Source organism: Gouania willdenowi, chromosome 6, assembly GCF_900634775.1.
Source record: "Gouania willdenowi chromosome 6, fGouWil2.1, whole genome shotgun sequence".
Taxonomy (NCBI): domain Eukaryota; kingdom Metazoa; phylum Chordata; class Actinopteri; order Blenniiformes; family Gobiesocidae; genus Gouania; species Gouania willdenowi.
The window spans coordinates 9,493,749-9,514,773 of record NC_041049.1 but is presented as its reverse complement, the minus strand read 5'-3'; the positions used below and the strand labels follow the sequence as shown (position 1 = coordinate 9,514,773).

Here is a 21,025-nt window from a genome sequence, read left to right as displayed (position 1 = left end):
AACATTTAAAATCATCAGTAAAATCAATTCAAATCATCAACAAACACATTACATCAACAACATGACCAAAAATCTCTCTCTCAATCATACAGTATGTAGCTAGCATTAGGCTGAAAGACCTCAAATCGAAAATGACAAAAATGTAACAATTCCCAGATCTAATGTAAATTTGGCAAATAAAAATATCTAAGTAAATTCAGCAAAGTTTAAAGGTTAGCATTTAAATACACGTTCATTATGAAACAACATTATGAATCGCCCAAAGCTAACGCAAATTTAATTATATAAGGTGAGAGTAAATGTGAGGTCCATTCATTTCCACTGTGTAGTTTTTAGGTTTATTTGCAACCATTCCAATGTTGACTTGGCATTTGATATGTAGATTTACATGTGTAATATCATGTTATGGTTGTTGGCAGGAGCGGATGTGTTGAGTCACTTCCAATGGTTTTAGAGGTTCTTAACTCTCACAGTCTGTTTGATATTCGTTATCCTCCCTTTTTCCCATTTATGAATTATTTGTTCTTCTTCACTTTGACGCCTTTATCAATCATTTCACTTCATTTGTTTGTCTCTGTTTAGGACATTAACTGTAGGGTGCACATCAATACTGTAGGTCACGTGTCAAACTGAAGGACCGGGGGCCAAATCTGGCCCTTTGGAGCATCAGAGAAAACAGGAGAAAGTAAAAATTACAGCAAAAAACGTGAATCATTGTGTAAATAAAACTCAACACACCTGGTGCTTGTTTTGCATGGTTGCAGTCATTTTTTGTGTTAAACTGTTGAGAAAACTCAAAATTCTTACATAGTATACGTTATTTTTTCTTTAATTAAATAGAAATTGGTCACAAAATCTAGGAAAGTAAAGATCCTGTTTGTAGCGCTATCTATCACTTATTTAATTTGATTAATTTCATCTTTTATTTGACAGGGACCATGCTCAGGAGCATTAATCAGCATATGAAAATACATGCTTTGTACCAGACTTTAGCTCTTGAAGCTATTTTCCATCTGCAGTCCCCATTGCTTGGATATTGTTGGTTTCTTACATATTTTGTATGGTATGTAAAGTATACATAGGAGTGCAAATTATGGCACAATAATGTTGAAATTACTCGTTTTCCCTCATAAAACCTGTGGTCACCTTGAGATCAAACTGGGCTGTATTTGGCCCCTGAACTAAAATGAGTTTGACGCCCCTGTGGATAGTGGAATTAATTGTATTGCAGTTAAAGAGAGAGTAGGGAAAAAAGGAATAGTGTGGGTTTTTTTTTTTTGTAAAGTTAGTGTTTAAAGCAAGTAATTTAATCCCACCTCTACGCAGGTTGTATCTAAATTTAGTTATATAAAGTCCCACTTTAGATCCCTGGCCTTAATATCACAATCCCTCAACATGTGAAAAGATTATCACGTCACAATATATCTAGTTACCATCTATGGTTGTTTTTTTTCCTCCAGTCTTTTAGCTCAAAGTGAGCTTGTAGAAAGACAATGATAGAGCTCACGATACGTTTGTGCTCATCAGTGGCGGATGCTTTAAGACTACAAGGGAACCTCAGCTTCCCCTAAAATCAGTGGTCAAATATGTAGTGTTGTGTGTACATTTCATTGACTAAATATATGACAGAACACATGTATGTTTAGTTCAGAATCAGCTTCTTATAACAGGAAACTGACAGTGACAGCGTGACGTTCTTCATTCATTACCGCAGCGTCACAGTGTTAATAAACAGTGGTGAAGTTCAGCTTCAATTGACTTCAATGGGACAGGATTTAGGGGTTGATCCACTGCAGTCAAACTAGACGCTCATTGGATAAATGCTCGGTTATGACGCACTTAGTCCCGCCCATCGGACGCCGGGCTTCACAGGAGGTCTATGGAGCAGTGGGCTGGATCTGTCTGTTCCGGACGCTGGAATAATGGATGATGATTGGATGATCTGTCTCAGGCTAATTCAATTTTGATTGACAGCGAAATGAGCCAATCAGAGAGTATGACGTTGTAAGCACACAGGCGGGTTTTTCAAATATTTCAGTCCGTTGCTCTGTGTTGACACGGAGACTTTGCTGATCCTCTCATAGCGAATTAACTTCTGACAAACCTAGTGTCTGTTTTTGGTGTTTGTGGAGACTGTTACTGCTTGTGTTGTGAGACTTTTGACCAAACACTCACACTCCAGCGAGCAGCAGCTAAGCGCGTGCGTGCGTGTGTGATAATCTACAAATAGTTGTTGACAACAAAATGTGAATTCTACTAGAATTCACATTTAAATAAACAGATACATTTTCTGAAGTAGGCAGAAAATGAGCTTCCCCTGCATGAAAGACCAGCAGCCGCCACTGGTGCTCATGTAGGTAACAGTTTTAGAACACGACAGATGAAGTGACAGAGTTGTCGTGACAAATTACGTAAATAATTTTTGAGTAGTGGAACTAAAGTTTTTAAGTTTGATTGAAATAAAAAAAAACTATGTTCTCAGTTTACTCAAATGTTACCTTGATTCTATCCAAATTTCTAAGTATAAGCAACTAATGCAGGGGTGCCCAATTTTTTTCAGCTTGCCAGCTACTTCTACCACAGACAACTCTTCACGATCTACTTTGTTGGGGGCTGCATAATATATTTTATGCAGCCCCCAACAAGTTTGACAGAACTTAAAAAATATACTTTCATTATACTCAAATGTCATCTTGATTCTATCCTAATTTTTAAGTATGACTAACACAAATGTATTTTCTAGTTTTGCTGTGAGAACTAGGCAGTCATTTCCTCCCCAAGGATTTTAATGCCTTTTCTCAATTTGTGTCTGTTGCTGACACCGTCATAGAATCATCTCTGTGGGTGTAAGAGTGTGTCAGTTCTTTGGCTCGTGTATGAATGTTAGAAGAAGTCCTTGAAGTGAGTGATTGAGTCTACTTTCATGAATCATCCAAGCAGCTGTTTCTGTGGGAAGACTGGATCTCACAGAGGCTGGTTACGTCCATTAAAGCTGCAGTAGGAGCAATAGCTCGGCCTGACCTGTCGTCATTCACATTCATTATAAGGCAAGTGGATGAATCAGATTCAATCATTGATATTCAGAAATCATTTCACAAAGTATCTGGGCCTTTCGTTGATCATCAAAGTAGGCTTTACATCATCAGGATTTTTGGGCCGAGCACCTATCACGATCAAAGAGTTTAAAAAAAACCATTACCGATCCGATCATATGAATTCAGGTTGGTTTTTTTAGGTACAGACCGAATTCCTTTGGTACTACCTGATACAGATTCACAGAAAATCAAACGGTACCTATACGCAGCCTTGTGACTGTGGGGGAGTGGAAGAGTTGAAGAATTTCCATGCAGGACCAGAACATAACATTTGTTGTCAGAGTGTGCGTGTGGGTGCGTGGCCCTTTAACTGCTCGACCAGTGTGCGGAGTGAGGGAGCGTGTTCGACCTGAGCAGATTGATTATAATGCCGTCTTTGAGTGGCAAAATAAACGTTGCAGCTGTTGAGCTCTGTGTCCACCATCACCCTGAAATGGACAGAAGTGTCCGGTATGAAAGCGAAGGTAAACGGGAGTGCATCTCATCGTTCTGCTAAGACGATAAAACAATACAATGGAAGCATCGACAGAAAGTTTAATCACAACAATGACGTCATTGATCGAATCAGCGAATTAAGACATTACAGCCGATCACATTAATTGCATAAAATGCAAAATATCGGCCAATCCGATGTAGCCGACCAAATCGGTGTAAAGCCTAGATCAAAGTGAATTTTTTCTTTTTGTCATAACAATATTAACAGTAATAGTTCCAGCAAGTTCATTTTGTCTTCTTTTTAGAAAAATATGTTAAGGTTTTGTTTATTCATGGAAGTTTTTTTCAGGAAATGTTTTGGATACATCAAAGTAGAGCTGCACAATTAATCAAATTTTAATCGTGATCACATTTTTGGTTGCCACGAATAAATTAATCTGATCGTTGGCGATATTTACATTTAAAATGTGGGCTCTGCTGCATATCTTTTTTTACCATTAGTTAGCGACAGCTCTGAGTGATTTGGTGGATTGACGAGAGCTGTGATTGTTTCCAATGAGTTGCATTTTGTGATAGAGCTCCATAATAGTGTATTTATTCAGTTTACTCTTGGTACATTTTAAATTATTGGGTTAATTTCTTTTTTTTTTTTTTTGCATACATTTTATTTAAAGCTTCATTTTGCACTGTAAACTGATCGTAAATAGCTTTTTTTTTAAGTAGTTCAAAAGATATACAGATTTTCCCCCAACATGATAAATAATTGTGATTGAAATATTGATCAAAATAATCATGATTATCATTTTGGTCTTAATCGTGCAGCCCTACATCACCTCTGAGGAAGACTGGCAGTTGACACTCAGAACATGTCAGGAGATCAAATTTCATGAAAAAAACTTGGTTGAATAACCTTAACATATAGATATTAACAGTAAGTTATCTGGAAATGATCATTTTCCCTTCACATGCCATTGTGTGAATCCTGAGTATTTTTTGTGTATTTTTAAAACATCAAAAGAGAAAACAGGTTGCCAGGTCTTGCAAAAGTCTTTGTTAAAACTATATAAGTGGGACATATTCATTTTAAAGGTAATATGCAATTCTTTTAGCATGTGCGAGTGAGTCAATAGTAGGTGCTATTTCTCTCAATGTTTTATTGTCCGTGATAGTGGCAGGAAGAGCTTTAAAGGGGCCTGTTATAAGATTTTGATTACTCTGATTTCGACGGGCCTATAAGTGGCTAAAGCCTCACTGTGACTAAGCATTTCCTGTTGACCATCGTCTTGCCAGCATTCTGTTCATGCTGTGAGGAGGTTATCTGATACCGCTGTCAGGCCAGAGAAACCCTCGTCTTAAGCCTTAATAGCCAGTAGGAGACGGAGGACTGAGGCAAACAACAACAAAATGCAGTAGATCTGGATTGTGTCTATCATCATGGTCACAGGATCAACTGGCTAACGTGATGCAATCTCTTGCATTGATTGAGTCCTTTTCCCGTTAGTTTTCTTCAGGGTTCAGCTTTATTTCTAAGTGTGACATTGTGCTACGAAGGCTGATAATAAGTGATAGTTTATAAGTGTAGGCTAACATCATCCTTTTACCATTGCTGTCCCAAACTTTTTATGGGGATGTTCTAGGGCTGGGCAATATGGACCAAAACTCATATTTCAATATACGATATAAATCTCAATAATTTTAATTCAAATAAAGTCGGACCAGAAAGACAATTCTGGGATAAATATGCTGATGCAAAATACCACACAGGCACATTTATTAGCAGCTGCACAATGTGTCACTTTTGGCTTTTTTTTCTATGGGACAGCATGTGTGAGTGAGTTCTGTAGTGTGGTTTGTCTAGGTGACGGTCTGGGTTAGGATGCACTCAGAAATCCATCTAATCTAACTCTGCTTATTATGCTGTTCTGAGAAGTAGCAAAAGCAAATAAATGGCAATAAAAAAAATAAGCGATTGAAAATATTTATATCGATATAGGCGATATTGTAACATTCTTTATCGTCAAATTGGAAAACTCGATATATCTTAAATATTGGTATATCGCCCAGCCCTAGGATGTTCATTAGAGTTATTAACCCTGGAACACTATCACGAAAGTTACTAACACCATCACTAACGCAAAGTGATTTATACTTATCTCATCTTCTTCAGCTTATCCGCTGCCGGGTCGCAGGGGCAGCATTCTTAGCAGGGAGGCCCAGACTTCTCTTTCCCTGGCCACTTCTTCCAGCTCCTCTGTGGGGATCTCGAGGCGTTCCCAGGCCAGCTGAGTGACATAGTCTCTCCAGCATGGCCTGGGTCTTCCTCAAGGTCTCCTTCCAGAGGGATGTGCTCTGAACGCCTCACGAGGGAGGTGTTCGGGGTCATCCTTCATATAATATACTCAATGAAAACTACTTGTCATCAAATTATGACAATACATGACAAATTGGAGTTGTACGTGATATAATATACCCAATAAAAAGAAAAATACACAAACCCAAAATAATGAAAATCATGTAAATAGTTACGCATTAGTGCGCTAGGCTTAATTCTTTTGATTCAGGTTCACCTCATATTGCTGTTCTTTATTTGCAGGCTTTTGGTAGTTTATTTGTGGATTTGATTATGTAAAAGAACAAATAGTCACACCAATCAAATCCAAATAATAAGGGATCTTATTATTTTTAAAAAAACAATTGAATTTAGGTTACACTTAGCAGTGAGTTGCTAGGCTATGCTTTGTGTGAACTTGAAGTGTGTTACAGAAACATACAGAGCATTTATACAAACATGAGTGGAGGTTTGGTGTATTTGCTTGTCAATGTGCTTTTTATGTAATATGTTCTGTTTTCCTCTGCCTACACTTAAATAGTGGGTACATGTATTTTGAGTTTTTTCAATCAGAAATCCAACATTTAGTCATCGACTTTAATCAATCAGCCTGGTACATTTTACACCTGTAATAAGAGCAGATGTTGAAATACGTTCCAGAATGTTTTTTTTACTCTAGCTTGCATTGGGCTTTATTACCTGAAAAGAGAGGTTTTTAAGCACCATGGTCACTATTATAAGTAACTATTATCCATGAGTACTAGACTGGGCATTTTTGTTTTTCTACTGGTTTTGTGAGCCTTGCAATATTTTCTTAAAATCATGAAATGAAAACAAGCAACTTCTTAAAACCTGCTATGTTTAATTTCCGTAGTACATTTTTTTGGGGTATTTAATGAGATAATTTTAATCATTCTTTTTCTTCTCTTTTGTTTATAGAAGGAATGGCTTTGCCTCACCTGTCAGACGCAAAGAGCAATGGCCGGCCAGTTGGGACACATGCCGCCTCCATCCGTTGCATCACCAAAGAAGGAACCACCTGCTCCCCTTCCCTCCTCCACCCCCATCCCTCCTGTTGTAGTTAGTAAACCTGTGGTAGAACCAGCAACCACTCCTTCAGACACCAAGGTAGAATCCTTACCCATTCCTCCAGAAACATCTTCTGGTGACCCAAATTCACCTGATCACAGCACACATTCCTCTGAGATCATCTCGCAGGAAACACTACATGCTGAAGAGCTAAAACAAACATCTCAGGATAAATTATTGGTAGAAAGTGTAGTTCCGCCGGTGCAAGTGCAAAACGCTACAGTCCACAGTGAAATATCAGCAAGTAGTGAAAAAGTGAAGGTTCAACCAGAGGTACATGGGTCGGATGTCGGTGAAATCCCAGTAGTCCAGCAACCACAGGTTAGCTCTGTCAATATGACAGATGACCTTTCCTTGCATGTGCAGGTAGAGTTACGAAATCAATCAAATAATGCAGGTCCGGACAAGGCACCCACCGAGGAAGAATTTGAATTTAAGACTGTTCAGAGTGAGGCCGCAGGTCTCCAGACAGATGCTGAGAATGTGGTGGTGTCTGTGGAAAATGATTTAGAATTGAAAACAAACACACAGGAGATGGAGCCTGTTCAGGAAGAATGCACAGATACAAATTTAAAAGAGGAGAACATTGCAGTGGGTCAAACAGGTGAAACCCAACTTACACAAGTTGATCAAACAGATACAGCAAATGCATCTTCTGTAGATGAATTAGACGTTTCTATAAAACCTGAGGGTGACAGTTTAACCCCAAGTGTTGACAATAATGCTGAAACAGAAATCATTACACAAAGAGAGGTCATAAATGCAACATTGTGCGATGACAAAGGTAATGCTCTTGAAGCTGATGAAAGTATGCAAGAGGTAAAACCAGAACCAGCAGAGAGTACAGGATCTAACAGTCCTTCAGAGGCATCGGAAAAACTTTCCGCCTCATCAGCAGAGTTTAAAAGTGAAGTAGTTGCAGCAAAAAACAATTCAATCGAAAAAGAGAAATCTCCCCTTTTGCAGATGAAAGATGAATCACCTCCGATGTCTCAGTTTGAAGGGGGGACTAAAGCTCAAGCAAGTGAGGTTACATCAATTCAAAATGAAATTAGCCAGCCAACTGATGAGGGCAAAATAACTGAGGAGAACAAACCTGAAGGTGATGATGAGATAACGTCAGTCAAAGCAAAAACATGTGCTGCGAAAGAGACAGCTGTAGAGGTTTTCAAAGATAAATCAGAACAAAAACCGGATCCAAACGCAAACTTACAGCAACCTTTGAAGGAGGTGGACAAAGCAATTCCTGGCCAGGCACTCGACATTTCAACAGAAAACACATGTCTTGAAAGTGAGACTAATAAATCAGAAACAGTGGTAGAGTCTGCACCAATTAAGCCCAGGGAAATACCAGGAGAAACACTTAAACATAATGAGATCGTGACAGAAACGGTGAAGGAACCTTCTCGTAAAAGCACTGTTGTGATAGAATCTGATAATTCAGGGCAAAAAGACGAGTTTATTGTTGAAAATGAGAATGTTTTGCTCCAAGAAGAAAAGCCTCCATCTGAATACACACCGTTAGAAGCAGGTGATAAAGCCAACAACGGGGTAGTTAGCTCTCTTTCTCCATCCCTCAAATCTGTACAAGAGGAAAAGGTCAATGTTGAAATAAAAGATCAAGCTTCAAAAATGGGGCGATTCTCTCCTCCCATTAGTGAGACACAGGTCAAAGATGAAGTCTGTGAGAAAGAAGTAGTCCAGAATGGGATGGTCGCTGGTTTAAAAGAGGCAAATCCTATCACAGGCAGTCATTATAAAGCAGAGGAAGAGGCATTAGCGCCAAGCAGCAGTGATGAAAGAGAGCCACAGTCTGTTAATGTCATTCAGGAATCTGTATCTGTATCTGAGTCAACAGCAGTGCACGGCAGTGTCACTACTGCATGCCTTAATGAGAAACAAAACCCAATTTCAAACAACAATATTGTCTCAGAGACAGTTACAGATAAAGAAAATATTCCTCCATCTGTAGCTTTAGTACCTGTAGATGAACCTAAGATCGCAGTCTCTGCAGCTAGTGAGCAGGACAAAACCCTAAATGAGGAGGCCACTAACAAAGATGATAAACCGAAAGCTAAAGCTCCAACTTTGGAAACACCCAGGGATGAAGATGCAGATTCTGAGGTGACAAACGCAATTAGCACTACTGTGTAGCATACTATTTTAGTGTAGTTTAGTTTATTTGAGCAATTTACATTCATATTTTTTACAAAACACAAGATACATCATTAGACTGTAATGAAAGCTCAAAAGTAGTAGGCCGAGGCAAGAAAGCTTTCAGGCAATTATTATTACAAACATACAAATAGCAACATCAACAAGAGAAAAGAAGAAAAAGGAATTTTAGTACATTCCGACACCACACAGAATTATCACAAACTCCACACATTTATACATATATTATATTGGTGTTTATGATATAGCATTTATAATAATTCCAAATATTACGTGGTTACTTACAATTAAAAAATAGCTATGTTTTAATGTAATTTGCATATTTCTCCAAAAACACTTTTCTTATAATGTATTTTGAATTTCTGCAGATGAGTAGCACTTTTCAGGTTTTCATCTAAACTATTCCATAGGTTGACACCTTTTTGTGTGATACATTGACTTTTCAGGCTGGTACGAGTATACTGTACCTTCTAGATATGTGAATCTCCATCACTGACACCTATTCGATATGCATCTCGATACACTACCGGCGATACATTAGCGATACATTGAATCCCCTGGCGATACGATGCAATTCGAACAGGTATGGGTTCCTCACATCTGGAACCTGTTTATCACACTTTCGCAACTTAAACAGTAAACAGTGAAACAACATCACTCTCAATGAGTGACTTAAATTGACACTTTCAATTGTACAATGTCCATAATCCTTTCTGCCACACAGATACTAATATGAACTCTTCAGCAGCGGCGACGTATCAATACGAGTAAGCCCCTCAGTTTGTGTAAGGTTTAGCAGCACTGCATTTTTTACAAACCACATAATTCTTGTCAAGTTTGTCTTTCTACTTCTGATTTAAAGTTTTTAGGTGCGTTATAAATCTATAGCTGCTGCTGCTGCTGCTCTCATGGACCTCCGTGTTGTAACTTTGTTGCGGTAACAACGTGCTTCCCAGCTTTTCAGTTTGTGTTCAAAACAATACGCGAAGCAGTGATGGCGCATTCAATGTGCCTCGGAAATGCAGGATAGAATGAAATACAACATGAAAAAAAAGTGACCGATGCATCTCAATTTCACTCGTCAATTGTACCAATGCACACTGAAGGAATCGATACACTCTCATTGCGCACGTTTGTATCTAGATACCAATCCGTATTGATTCATCTCCACATGCTTAGTACCTTCTCTATTAGCAAGCTTTTGTTTGATTTATTTATTGGAAGTTGGATATTTCTGGCATTATACATTATTAACAGAGATTTTATTTTTATCAAGTTTTATAGTGTTAGATTTTAAGAACAGTGAGTTGGTATGGTCCCTATAGCCTACATTGTGTACAATTCGAATTGCATTTTTTTGGTGCTGTGAAAATAAAACAGGACCTAAAAACATTACTTTGTTACTTTGTGTTTGAATGTTGCTGCACTATGTAACAAAAAATGTGTGTGTTTTCAGGTCAAGATTGCGGATGCCTTGAAAGAACCTGCAGTTATTGAAATGGCAATCAAGGAGTGCAGTCCCACCAGCCCATCAGACCTAGCAAAGCTAGAAAGCACTTTCCTTCCTATTCTTGAGGCCCAAGCCACCCCGCAAGAGGAAGTGAAGCAGACAGACACTTTAAAGGCAAGGCGCAAATTGGAGGTCCTTCCCTTATCACCTGATTCACCAAGCTCGGAGGAGGACAGAGAGCATCCAGAGAATGCCAATGGAACAACAAAGAAAAAACTCCTCGTGCCAGTAGAAATCAAGGCAGATTCCCTCGATGACAGTAGTGAAAGCTATGGAAAAGAGAGCCCCATGTCCGGAGATGATGAGGAATTCATTAGAAAACAAATAATGGAGATGAGTGAGAATGAGGATGCTTCTCCATCTGATGAAGAAAATGAAATTCGTCATAAGATCAGAGAGGATGAGAGAAGACAAAAAGAACTGGAGAAAAGAGAAATTGTAGAAAAGAGCACAACAGGAAAAGCCAGAAAACTTACCAAGAAAAGCACGATAAGTCCAGAAGATGAAGATAAGGAACTTTACACCTGTTTGGATAAAGATGGCATGAAAGATGGAGCCGAACTTATAGAAAAAGAAAAGAGTGACCAAAGCAGCACTGCAGTTCGCCAATTCCCAACTATTGAGTTAAGTGCAATAAGTACCCCCATCTGTATACCTAATTATGAGGGAGATCCTGAAATGGAAATTCTGACTGACTCTCCAGAGGATCGGTCAAAAGGTGATGCTTCATCCAGTCTACATGCATCTAGCTTCACCCCTGGAACATCTCCAACCTCCATGTCATCACTGGATGAAGACAGTGACAGCAGCAGCCCAAGTCATGTCCGTTGCGGTGAAGGCAAGCAACACAGGAAGGCCAAACACAGACAACCTGGTCAAATTCTGCCAACTATTGAAGACTCCTCAGAGGAAGAAGAGCTACGGGAAGAGGAGGAGCTGCTCCGAGAACAGGAAAAACAAAAGGGCTCAGGGAAAAAATCTAAGAAAGACAAAGATGAAATTCGAGCCCAGAGGAGACGAGATCATTCAAAGACTACACCAAGTAACCTTTCACCTATTGAAGATGCCTCTCCAACCGAAGAACTAAGGCAGGAAGCTGAAATGGAGGAAATCAGACGATCATCTTGCTCAGATTTTTCCCCAAGCATTGAATCCGATCCGGAAGGTTTTGAATTCCATGCTGCGAAGATTGCAGCTGTTCAGAAAACATTTCAGCTGCCAACATCAGTGTCTCTTCACTCACCAACAGATGATCAAAATATTGACCAAAACATGAAAAAAACTCTGAAATCTGCTGATGAAGCTTATGAGGAGATAATGCTAAGGGCTAAGTCCCCAACATCTGACAATAGTGATATTCAAACAGAAAAAGAATCCCTATATAGTGGTATGCTCATTGAAGATTATGCGTATGCATCTCTTATTGACAATTCAACATCTGATTTGGAGGATCCTGAAAAGATGAAAGTACCTGCTCAGCCCAAAAAGCTGAGATCTCCAGATGAAGTTTATGAGGACATGATAAAAAAAAGACAGGAGATAATGCGGTTAGAGCAGGAATATGAAAAAATACAGCCAAGAAAAGATAACACAACCCCAGAAATTGTGCTGCAACCAGCTGAAATGTCTTTATCCACAAGTACTACAGTGACATTAGGCAAAGATGGGGAGCCGTTGTTGGATGCTGAGTCTGCTTATGAAAAGCTAATGAAAAGAGTGCTAACTCCTGGGACAAGTCCAACTCAGCAGGAGCCAGAAGCAGAAGCCGCTGAGTTTAGAAGGGCACTACATCCTATCCCAGACTTAAAAGTAACACAATGCTCCTCGGGAGAATTGTCTTCTGATGATGAAAGTATGATTAAAAAAGAATTTGAGACTCCCATTGACACACAATCAGCAACTGACACTGAACAAGTGCAAGATCTTTCTGTTCATCTCCATCCTCTACATCCGATTATCCTCTCAGCCCACAATCACATCAACTCAAGCCGATGCTGTGGATTTTTCAAGTGCAGTACCAAAAATATCAGCCCCTATAATTTCCAGTGTATCACCCTTGCCAACAGTTCCCCAGTACACTCCGGGTACAACAAGTATAGTGTCCACTGCTCCTCCTGTACCCCCTAAGCCAAATATCCTACGCAGAGCTAATTCTCAGGAAAGATCAGATGAACAAGTTTCACCCCCAATGCCTCCTCCCAAGCCATCTGTTTTTCCAAGAAAAGCTCCAGTTCCTCTTCCACCTCAAGCATCAGTAACTACAGGACGACCAGAGACAGTGGCTATAACCACATCTCAAGATTCTCCTACAAGACAAGTTGTTACTCCAACATACAAACCTCATTTCCCCCCTCCTGTTCCTCCAAAGCCATCCATTCCGACTGGAATTGGGGAAAGCCATAGACCAGCACATGGTATCAAACCACCAATTGCACCAAAACCTGGTTCACAGCCTTCTTCACCTGCCCATGTTTCTCATCCACCAAGACCTACTGTACTGACCACAAGTTCTGATGCAGCGGTCAACCTGAGCCCTTCCTTTGAGAATAAACCCACTCAACCTTCACCAAAGTCTCCCTCTTCACCAAGATTTTCTAGCAATCTTCATGACACTTATGTGGTCATTACACTTCCCTCTCAGCCTAGCTCTCCAGTAGAGAGTGTGACAACTTTTGCTCCCTCCAGCCCTGGCCCAGCATCTCCTTCACGGCCAGCATGGCAAGAGAGTCACCACGCACCACAGCCACAATCTCAGTCATATGTGCAACAGACTCAACAACCGATTCCTCCTCAATCTACCAGGGTGCCTCTGGCATACACACGAGTCATGGAATCCATTGAGAGTCAAGAGATCTGTAGCCCTGAAAAACATGTTTCTAGCTCATGTCATATAATTGAAGCAATATCTGCCTCAGCACAGGCACCAGTAGTCATGCCTAACCTCATCTCTCAAGTGGTCAAAACAGAAGTCCAAAGGACCACTGTCTCCGTTGTTCATGAAAGGTCACCACCACCAGTTCCAGCTCCCAGGGCAAATGGTATACCAATATCAATGGAGAAACCAAAGTCTCAATTACCAGCACAGAATGGACAGGCCATTCAACCCTTTGAGGTGGTGGATCTCAGGACTGTAAAGGTAGATCAACAATCCAATATGAATGGTGTGGATCTGTCAGCAGGTCCAGACTCAAGACATCAGTCCTTTACAACAGATGCCAGTCGACAGAGCACTGCAGTGCAGTCTCCTGTGATCAATCTTAGTGCTGAATCCTCCACAGTCTCAATAGTGACCGATAGCATCACCATTGTGACATGTTCTGCTACAATTCCACAATGTGAAACTGACATTTCTCAAGCACCTTCAGTGCCTCTTCAGCTGACAAAAAATAAGTCATTTGAACCCCTTTCTCAAATTGTTTACCGGCCAATTGATTCTCAGCCATCCACTCATCCTACCACAGAGATTCCTATTAATCTTTCATTCAGCTCAACCACAGGTGGTGGAACATTCCAAACCACCCCAATTTCTGTTACATCTTTATCTGCTGCAAGTTGTACTGCCAATGGATTAGCTACAGGCACAACGACTGTTGCGGGAGCTGTTGACCTGAGTACAACCAAGGCGTTCAGTACTGTGGTGTCAGTGGATGTTGCTTCATCCGAAGTGGTTACAGCAGTAATCACAGATGATGGAAAACCAGTTGATCTAACAGCAGGAAAGAGGGCAGTATGCTGCGATGTTGTGTACAAGCTCCCATTTGCAGGAAGTTGCACCACTCAACAACCTACCACTCCACTACCCGAAGATCGCTTTGGATACCGTGATGATCATTACCAGTATGACCGACCATCATACAATATGAGGGGGTTCAGTGGAATTAAACCTTCAATGTCAGATACTAACCTAGCAGAAGCTGGACTCTTCATTTACAAGAGTAAAAACAGCTATAATTTCAGTGGTACAACAGAGGGTGCAGTAGATCTTACCTCAGCAAAGATTTCTGATGCAGGTCAGTGGAGTGACGTTGCCGACCTGTCACTTAAATGTCACTTTGAGATGTCTCTACTCATTCATGGCTAATGTGGCATTTTCCTTTTTTTTTCTTTTTATCATCTGCATGGACTCATTTTTTTTAGTTAACTTTATTTTAGATTTTCCAATTTGTTTGCATGCCATTTTACTTTTTCACTTCTCTCTTGGATTTTCCACGCGATATTACACTTTTTTTATTATTTGGATCACGCATGGCTTGCTTCAGCTTCAAATGAGACACTGTTTTTTTGGGACTGAACTGATATTTTTGGCTTTTAACAGGTGAAGCTGTTGACTACTCCAAGAAAGGGACGTACACAGGAATGACGATTCCCCGCCTTTTCCCAACCCAGGGTCACAAGTGCAGTTGGTACAATCTTTGGCACAAGCAGTGGTCTTAAGGTCATCAAATGGAGTAGTCTATTCATCTGTTTCAGCACCAGTTCCTTCTACATATGCTATTACCACTCAGCCTGGGTCCATTATTTTGCACATCATTCAATACCGTTCAGGTATGCACACCAGTGACACTATGCCATCCTGTCCACCCTCCAGAACTTGCCACTTACAAGGTCCCACAGTTTTATCTCCACAATTTCCACCACTGAAGAACAAGGAGATGCACCTCTCAATCTTGAGATTTTCAAGAGGTAGCACAAATGCAGTTGATGCCACCACTGCAAGAACAAGAACTACCTCTCTATCTCTGGATACTTACACAGATGCATCCCTTGAAGCCATAGCTGCCTCATTGGAGGCTTTATCTTCACCGATAGTTCCTGGGGATGGTCAATATCAGGTAGAGCACGATAGGCTTGAAATGGAAAAAACTTAAACAACAGCGGCTGGCTGAGGAATTAGAATGGGAACGGCAAGAGATTCAGCGTTTTCGTGAACAGGAGCAGCTTCTGGTCCAAAAAGAACTTGAAGAGCTACAGGCTATGAAGCAGCAGATACTAACCCAACAGGAAGAGGAGAGGCAAGCTCATCTTATGATGCAAAAAGAAACATATGCTCAGCAACAACAGCAGCTTGAGCAGATCCAGAGACTCCAAGAGCAACTTCGCCTCCAACTAGAGGAGCAAAAGCTTCGTCAAATGTACTCAGGTGGGGACACACCCGGACATGGAATCCAAGAGGCAATTGTCATTGGACCTGATGGCACTGTGCTGTCCCGCAAGATCACAGATAGTGGATGCCAAACAGATGAGGAGGATGAAACTATCAGGCAACGCTTACACAGCAGGCAGAAAAAAGAAAAGCGTTAAAAAGAGTGTTGACAGCTGTGTGCAGACGGATGATGAGGATCAGGACGAATGGGAATCTCAGAACAGAACCCGACAAAGCCGACCACGCACTGCCAGAGGTGAACGGAGTGGGCAATCAGAAATGTCCCTTCAAGCCCACACTGAGATATCAATACAAACGGACACAGAAGGAAACATCAGAATGGATAGCAGGATGGAGCTCTCTGACTCAGAAAGGACCTCCCCAAAAAAACATTCGATCCAAGGTCAGTGTCCTTACCTTAAATCTGATTCTAACCCTCACATAGTTTTACATTACCTGCAGATCCCATATTCATCATCCTACAATCTTATCTTAAGTTTGTATACCTTGATATTTCACCAGGTGATACTGGCTCACAAAAGATTAGGAGTGGTACAGATCCCTTGAAAGTCTCTCCAGGAAGCCCCAGAGATGGCAGATCTTTACAGAGATCCATGTCTGACCCAAAACCAAGGAGTCCAACAGGAGAAGTTAGCCAGTATGGTGATGGATCTACAGTGAGTATTTGTTCCTAATACAAAAACCTGAATGTAAGAATTCTTAGCCTCACTAATAAACACATCATGCAGATTTTGTTAATTTGTTATAAAGTAATCCCTCGCGGTTCACCTTTCGCAGCCTCTGTGTTTTGCAGATTTTTTTTACAGTGCAATTTGGATGCACTTTTTACGGCATATGAACGCGCATTGTGTTTTTGCGTCCTGATTGACATCGGTAAGTTTCACTGCCTGCTGAAGCGAGGAGCTGTGCTCTTTTTCTCCTCTCATAAACATAAACCACAAGGGAAAAAGCCAGTGTGATTAGCGGCTAATGCTATCTAGCCTCAGTGCTACAGAGAGAACTTTTACCTGCTACTACCACCTCCTCGCTAATTCTCATCCACGCCAAATCTTTCCTAGTCCGGTCCCGGTTATAAAGGCTGTGTCATACAGCTCCAGGTGGTCACACACAGCTTCTACTCCATGCTTGAATGGGTGAACAGACCGGTGTCCGTGTAACGGCCTGACCTCATTGTCAATAAAGACTCTGAATGCGTTCGGCATCAATGTCTGATCACTAGGTTTATGTTTTAAAATCTACGAAGGTTTGAACTTTGAGAGTGTTTAAACAAGAAAGAAATGTTAATTCCTGTCTGAGAAAAGTGTATACAGTGTGTGGTGAGGGGTTTTTCAGCCTTAAAACACGTATAATAATTATAAAAAATAATGCTGACTACTTTGTGGATTTCGCCTATTGCGGGTTATTTTTAGAACCCCCGCGATAAGCGAGTGACTACAGTATATGATTTATTTGCGATGGTTTAGAGAGGCATTTTCAATTGTATTTATATTGTGAAATTAGGTTATACTTAGGCGACTCTCCTTTGAGATTTGAGATTTTATAACCACACTGGAGGTAAAAGGTATTCATGTAATAAGCAGACAGGTGTTTATAAATTGAATAGGCATTCTTCTCAAACCATGGTGCAAATTAAGCACTCCTTGATGTTCATTTGAAAAGATAGTTTACCAAAACCCTTTATATTTCTTCATAGCTCTTATCAATGTCTCTTTTAAAAACATGATCTGCAATACCTGCACATTTTTTTATTCATAAGAATTTTTAGCAATAATTCTCAAAAACCTCTTATTTGTTTATGTATTCTTATTTTATTTACAATATTTATGCTGTGTTTTCTTACAGGGTAAAAGCTCAGCCAGCACACCTACAGGCACTCAAAAGAAGGTAAAGAGGACTCTACCAAATCCTCCATCAGAGGAGGAGTCAACAACTGGTTCTCAGACTGCATACAGCACTGGATCCGCTCGTCGAAGAATGTGCCGTAACTCCAATATGGCACGTGCAAAGATCTTACAAGATATTGATCGTGAGCTAGATCTAGTAGAGCGTGAGTCCTCGAAGCTCCGCAAAAAGCAAGCAGAATTAGACGAAGAGGAGAAAGAAATTGATGCCAAGCTCAGGTACTTAGAGATGGGCATTAATCGAAGAAAAGATGCCCTTCTGATGGAGAGGGAAAAGAGAGAAAGAGCCTACTTACAGAGTGTTGCAGAGGATAGAGATTACATGTCAGATAGTGAGATTAGTAGCATCCGTGAGTCAAGAGGTGGACATATAGGTGGTGATGAAGAGGAACTTGAAGGTCATGGTCTTGAACGTCCCAGGACAGCTCCTCAGTCTGAATTGGATGACTTTATTCCACCTCAAACCAAACATGAATATGGAAAATACTCCCAATATCAATACCCTCAAAGCCAATACCAGGAATCTATTTACCAGTCACCTCAGTCTTATCCATCTCACTCCATCTACTCTTCTGTTCCTTCACTCACTAGCTCCCAACAGCAGAGTTACCACCAAATGCTTTTGCTGCAGCAAAAAGCTGCCCGCCAAGCAGCCCTCCTCTCTGAGTTAGATTCAACAAAATATGATGTCATTAATCGTCAGCCTGACCCCACATCATCAGCTTACCTGGGCGTCAAGTATGACAAATACGGCAACCACCTTGATCTCAGAGCCTTGGATGTTGGAAGTATAGCAGGTAGTCCCATGTCAACTATGTCAGATTCCTATTACACAGACGTTGACCACCACACACCTCGAAGTTACATGCTCCTGGAAGATGCTGCAGAGCTAGCCAAAGGTTCCACAGGTATGTCCTCTTCTTATAGTCTGGCAGAAAGGGAACTGGCCAAAGCAGAGAAATTGCTGCGAAGGAGTGCTGCAGACCTTGGCTCAACGGAATACCTGGGATCAACTTCCAGACTCCATACTTATGGAAAAACTCCTGATGAAGAAGATACAATGGAAGAACCCTATGAGCTGAAACTGCTGAAGCAGCAACTCAAGCAAGAGTTTAGAAGAAGTACGGGTGGCACAGAAAGTTTAGATCAACTCACAGGTCTCTCCCAGCACTACTATACTCCAAGCTCTAGCCTCTCTAGTTACTCACAAAGACATTATCCCAAGTCGGAAAAGTACAGTATGAGTCGACTTACACTTGAGAAGCAGGCTGCTAAACAACTACCAACATCTATGTTATACCAAAAACACAAAACTCCACTATTAGATTCTAAAATTTCTTCAAAGTATGCATCTATAACAGACGGCAGGGGTTTGGAAACAGACTATAGCAGCTATCTTGGGTCCACAAGTGCATCACCAAGATCCAGTCGGCTCATGCAGGATGAGATTACCTTTGGCCTTCGCAAAAACATTGCAGAGCAGCAGAAGTACCTTGGGTCCACCTTAGGAGCAAACTTGGCCGGGTCCCTTAACTTTGGCCAGGGTCTAGGTCTAGACTCGGCCTATCCAAGTGGTAGCCGCTCAAGACCATCGTCCAGGCCAACTTCCTGCTATGGTCTGGACTTATCTCTCAAAAGAGACCCTTCTAGCTCATCACTAAGGCTTAAGGGAGACGGTGAGGCGTCTGGAGATGGAACAAGCTATCAAACTCCATCTGGTCGTACAAAACCCACTAGCCTTCCCATTGTGCAAAGTGGACGTGGTCGAATACCCATAGTAGCTCAGAACTCAGAAGAAGAAAGTCCTCTGAGTCCAGTTGGGCAACCTATGGGAATGGCTCGTGCATCAGCCGGACCTCTGCCACCAATCTCAGCCGATTCAAGGGACCAGTTTGGCTCTTGCATGTCCCTGCAGGATTCCCAGCAGCAGCAACATATCAGGGAAGAGCCAACCCGGGGTAGGCCTTATGTGCTGCTGGATGACCTTCAAAGCACCATGTCAGATAGTGAAGGTAAAGCCCAGACTTGTCACTCTATCGCCTACCTGTTCATTGTTTTATTTTCAAGCATTTGTGACTTTCATTTATTTTGCATGCATTTAGCAACAATTAAAACGCATTTTTGTTATCTTGTTTGTCGAACAAATTATATATTCATAAAACTTAACTACTTGTAGTTTGCATGCTTTGTGTAGATGTGCATGATATCCATATCTGAATATTCGGTTACATTTGGAAAATGTGTATAATAATACTGGTTTCTTGATATTGTTGGAGGTACTGAACCCTGCAAGCTTGACCAGTAAATTCACCAAACCTTTCGTAACTGGATAAATGAAATAAGATTTCTTCAAAAAATAAGTATGTATTTTAATCCGACCCACGTTTGCCTGGGCTGATTCTTTGCGTTGTTATAACATAATAACTCAATAATAATAAAGTGCCTCTATCGCTGAAATGGATTGCAGAACTGCTCATATTCCAAGGGCTGACATACTGTAAATCAACCAAAGAATTTTCTGTAGCACCAAAGACAACAAAAGCAGAGTTGAATTTGTGTCTGTCTGTTGTGTTGACATTCAATAGCCAGTGTGTAGGCATTGATCATAATTGTATGAATACTTGTGATTTAACTCATCATAATAGATGTTGGCTTGTAGAAAGACTAAATAGGTGTGGGATGCAGGTGCATGCATGTTGTTTTCTTTCTGCTCTTTTGTCTTTAATAAATCTGAATGTAACCTTGCATGTCTTGTGTTAATTGTTCTGTGTTAGAATTTGGTTTTGCATGTAGTCCTTTAATACAAGTTGAAGTATGAAAGTAAATACATCCAATTATTGAGGCATATTGTATGTGGTTGGACACTATGCAAGATTGAAATTAAATGAATGTGCAGAATAAACTTTTGCAAGCAAATAAGTAAATTTATTTAGGGCAAACAGATATTTCACACAACATACATAAAGAAGATACTGTCAATGATTTGAGGTATTGACATAACCATATGAAGTAAGGCATTGAAAAATTACACTTTTAAAAGATCATGTTACTGTTTATTTTCAATTTAGACACTAATGTAAATGTAAAATGTGTTTTCTCACTCTATTCTCGTGAGAATGCTATACTAATCCAACATGTTTTGATGTCTTACTGTGCAGTCGTTTTGAATGAAGAATACCTAGTAACATTAAGAATTTTCTCAATTTCATTCTTCTGCAATGTAAACCCATTTGCCTTGATTCCAGCTTTAAGTGGTCCCCTGATGGCTTTGAACAGAGACGATGCAACCAATGGTAGAGTATTAGTTCAGTTCTTCAGCTATCCATC

At 40.5% G+C, this 21,025-nt stretch overlaps 1 protein-coding gene across 1 annotated transcript in view; it reads left to right on the top strand.

Moving 5' to 3' along the window:
• Positions 1–21,025, top strand: part of LOC114465432 (protein piccolo-like) — a 48,252-nt gene that overhangs the window by 20,903 nt on the left and 6,324 nt on the right. The window contains 14 exon segments of the mRNA XM_028450438.1: positions 6,799–6,987; positions 10,580–12,560; positions 12,563–12,591; positions 12,594–14,643; positions 14,949–14,998; positions 15,000–15,059; positions 15,061–15,202; positions 15,205–15,308; positions 15,310–15,492; positions 15,494–15,892; positions 15,894–16,206; positions 16,209–16,453; positions 17,640–19,710; positions 20,944–20,991. Of these exon segments, the coding sequence (XP_028306239.1) occupies positions 6,799–6,987; positions 10,580–12,560; positions 12,563–12,591; positions 12,594–14,643; positions 14,949–14,998; positions 15,000–15,059; positions 15,061–15,202; positions 15,205–15,308; positions 15,310–15,492; positions 15,494–15,892; positions 15,894–16,206; positions 16,209–16,453; positions 17,640–19,710; positions 20,944–20,991 (7,864 nt within the window).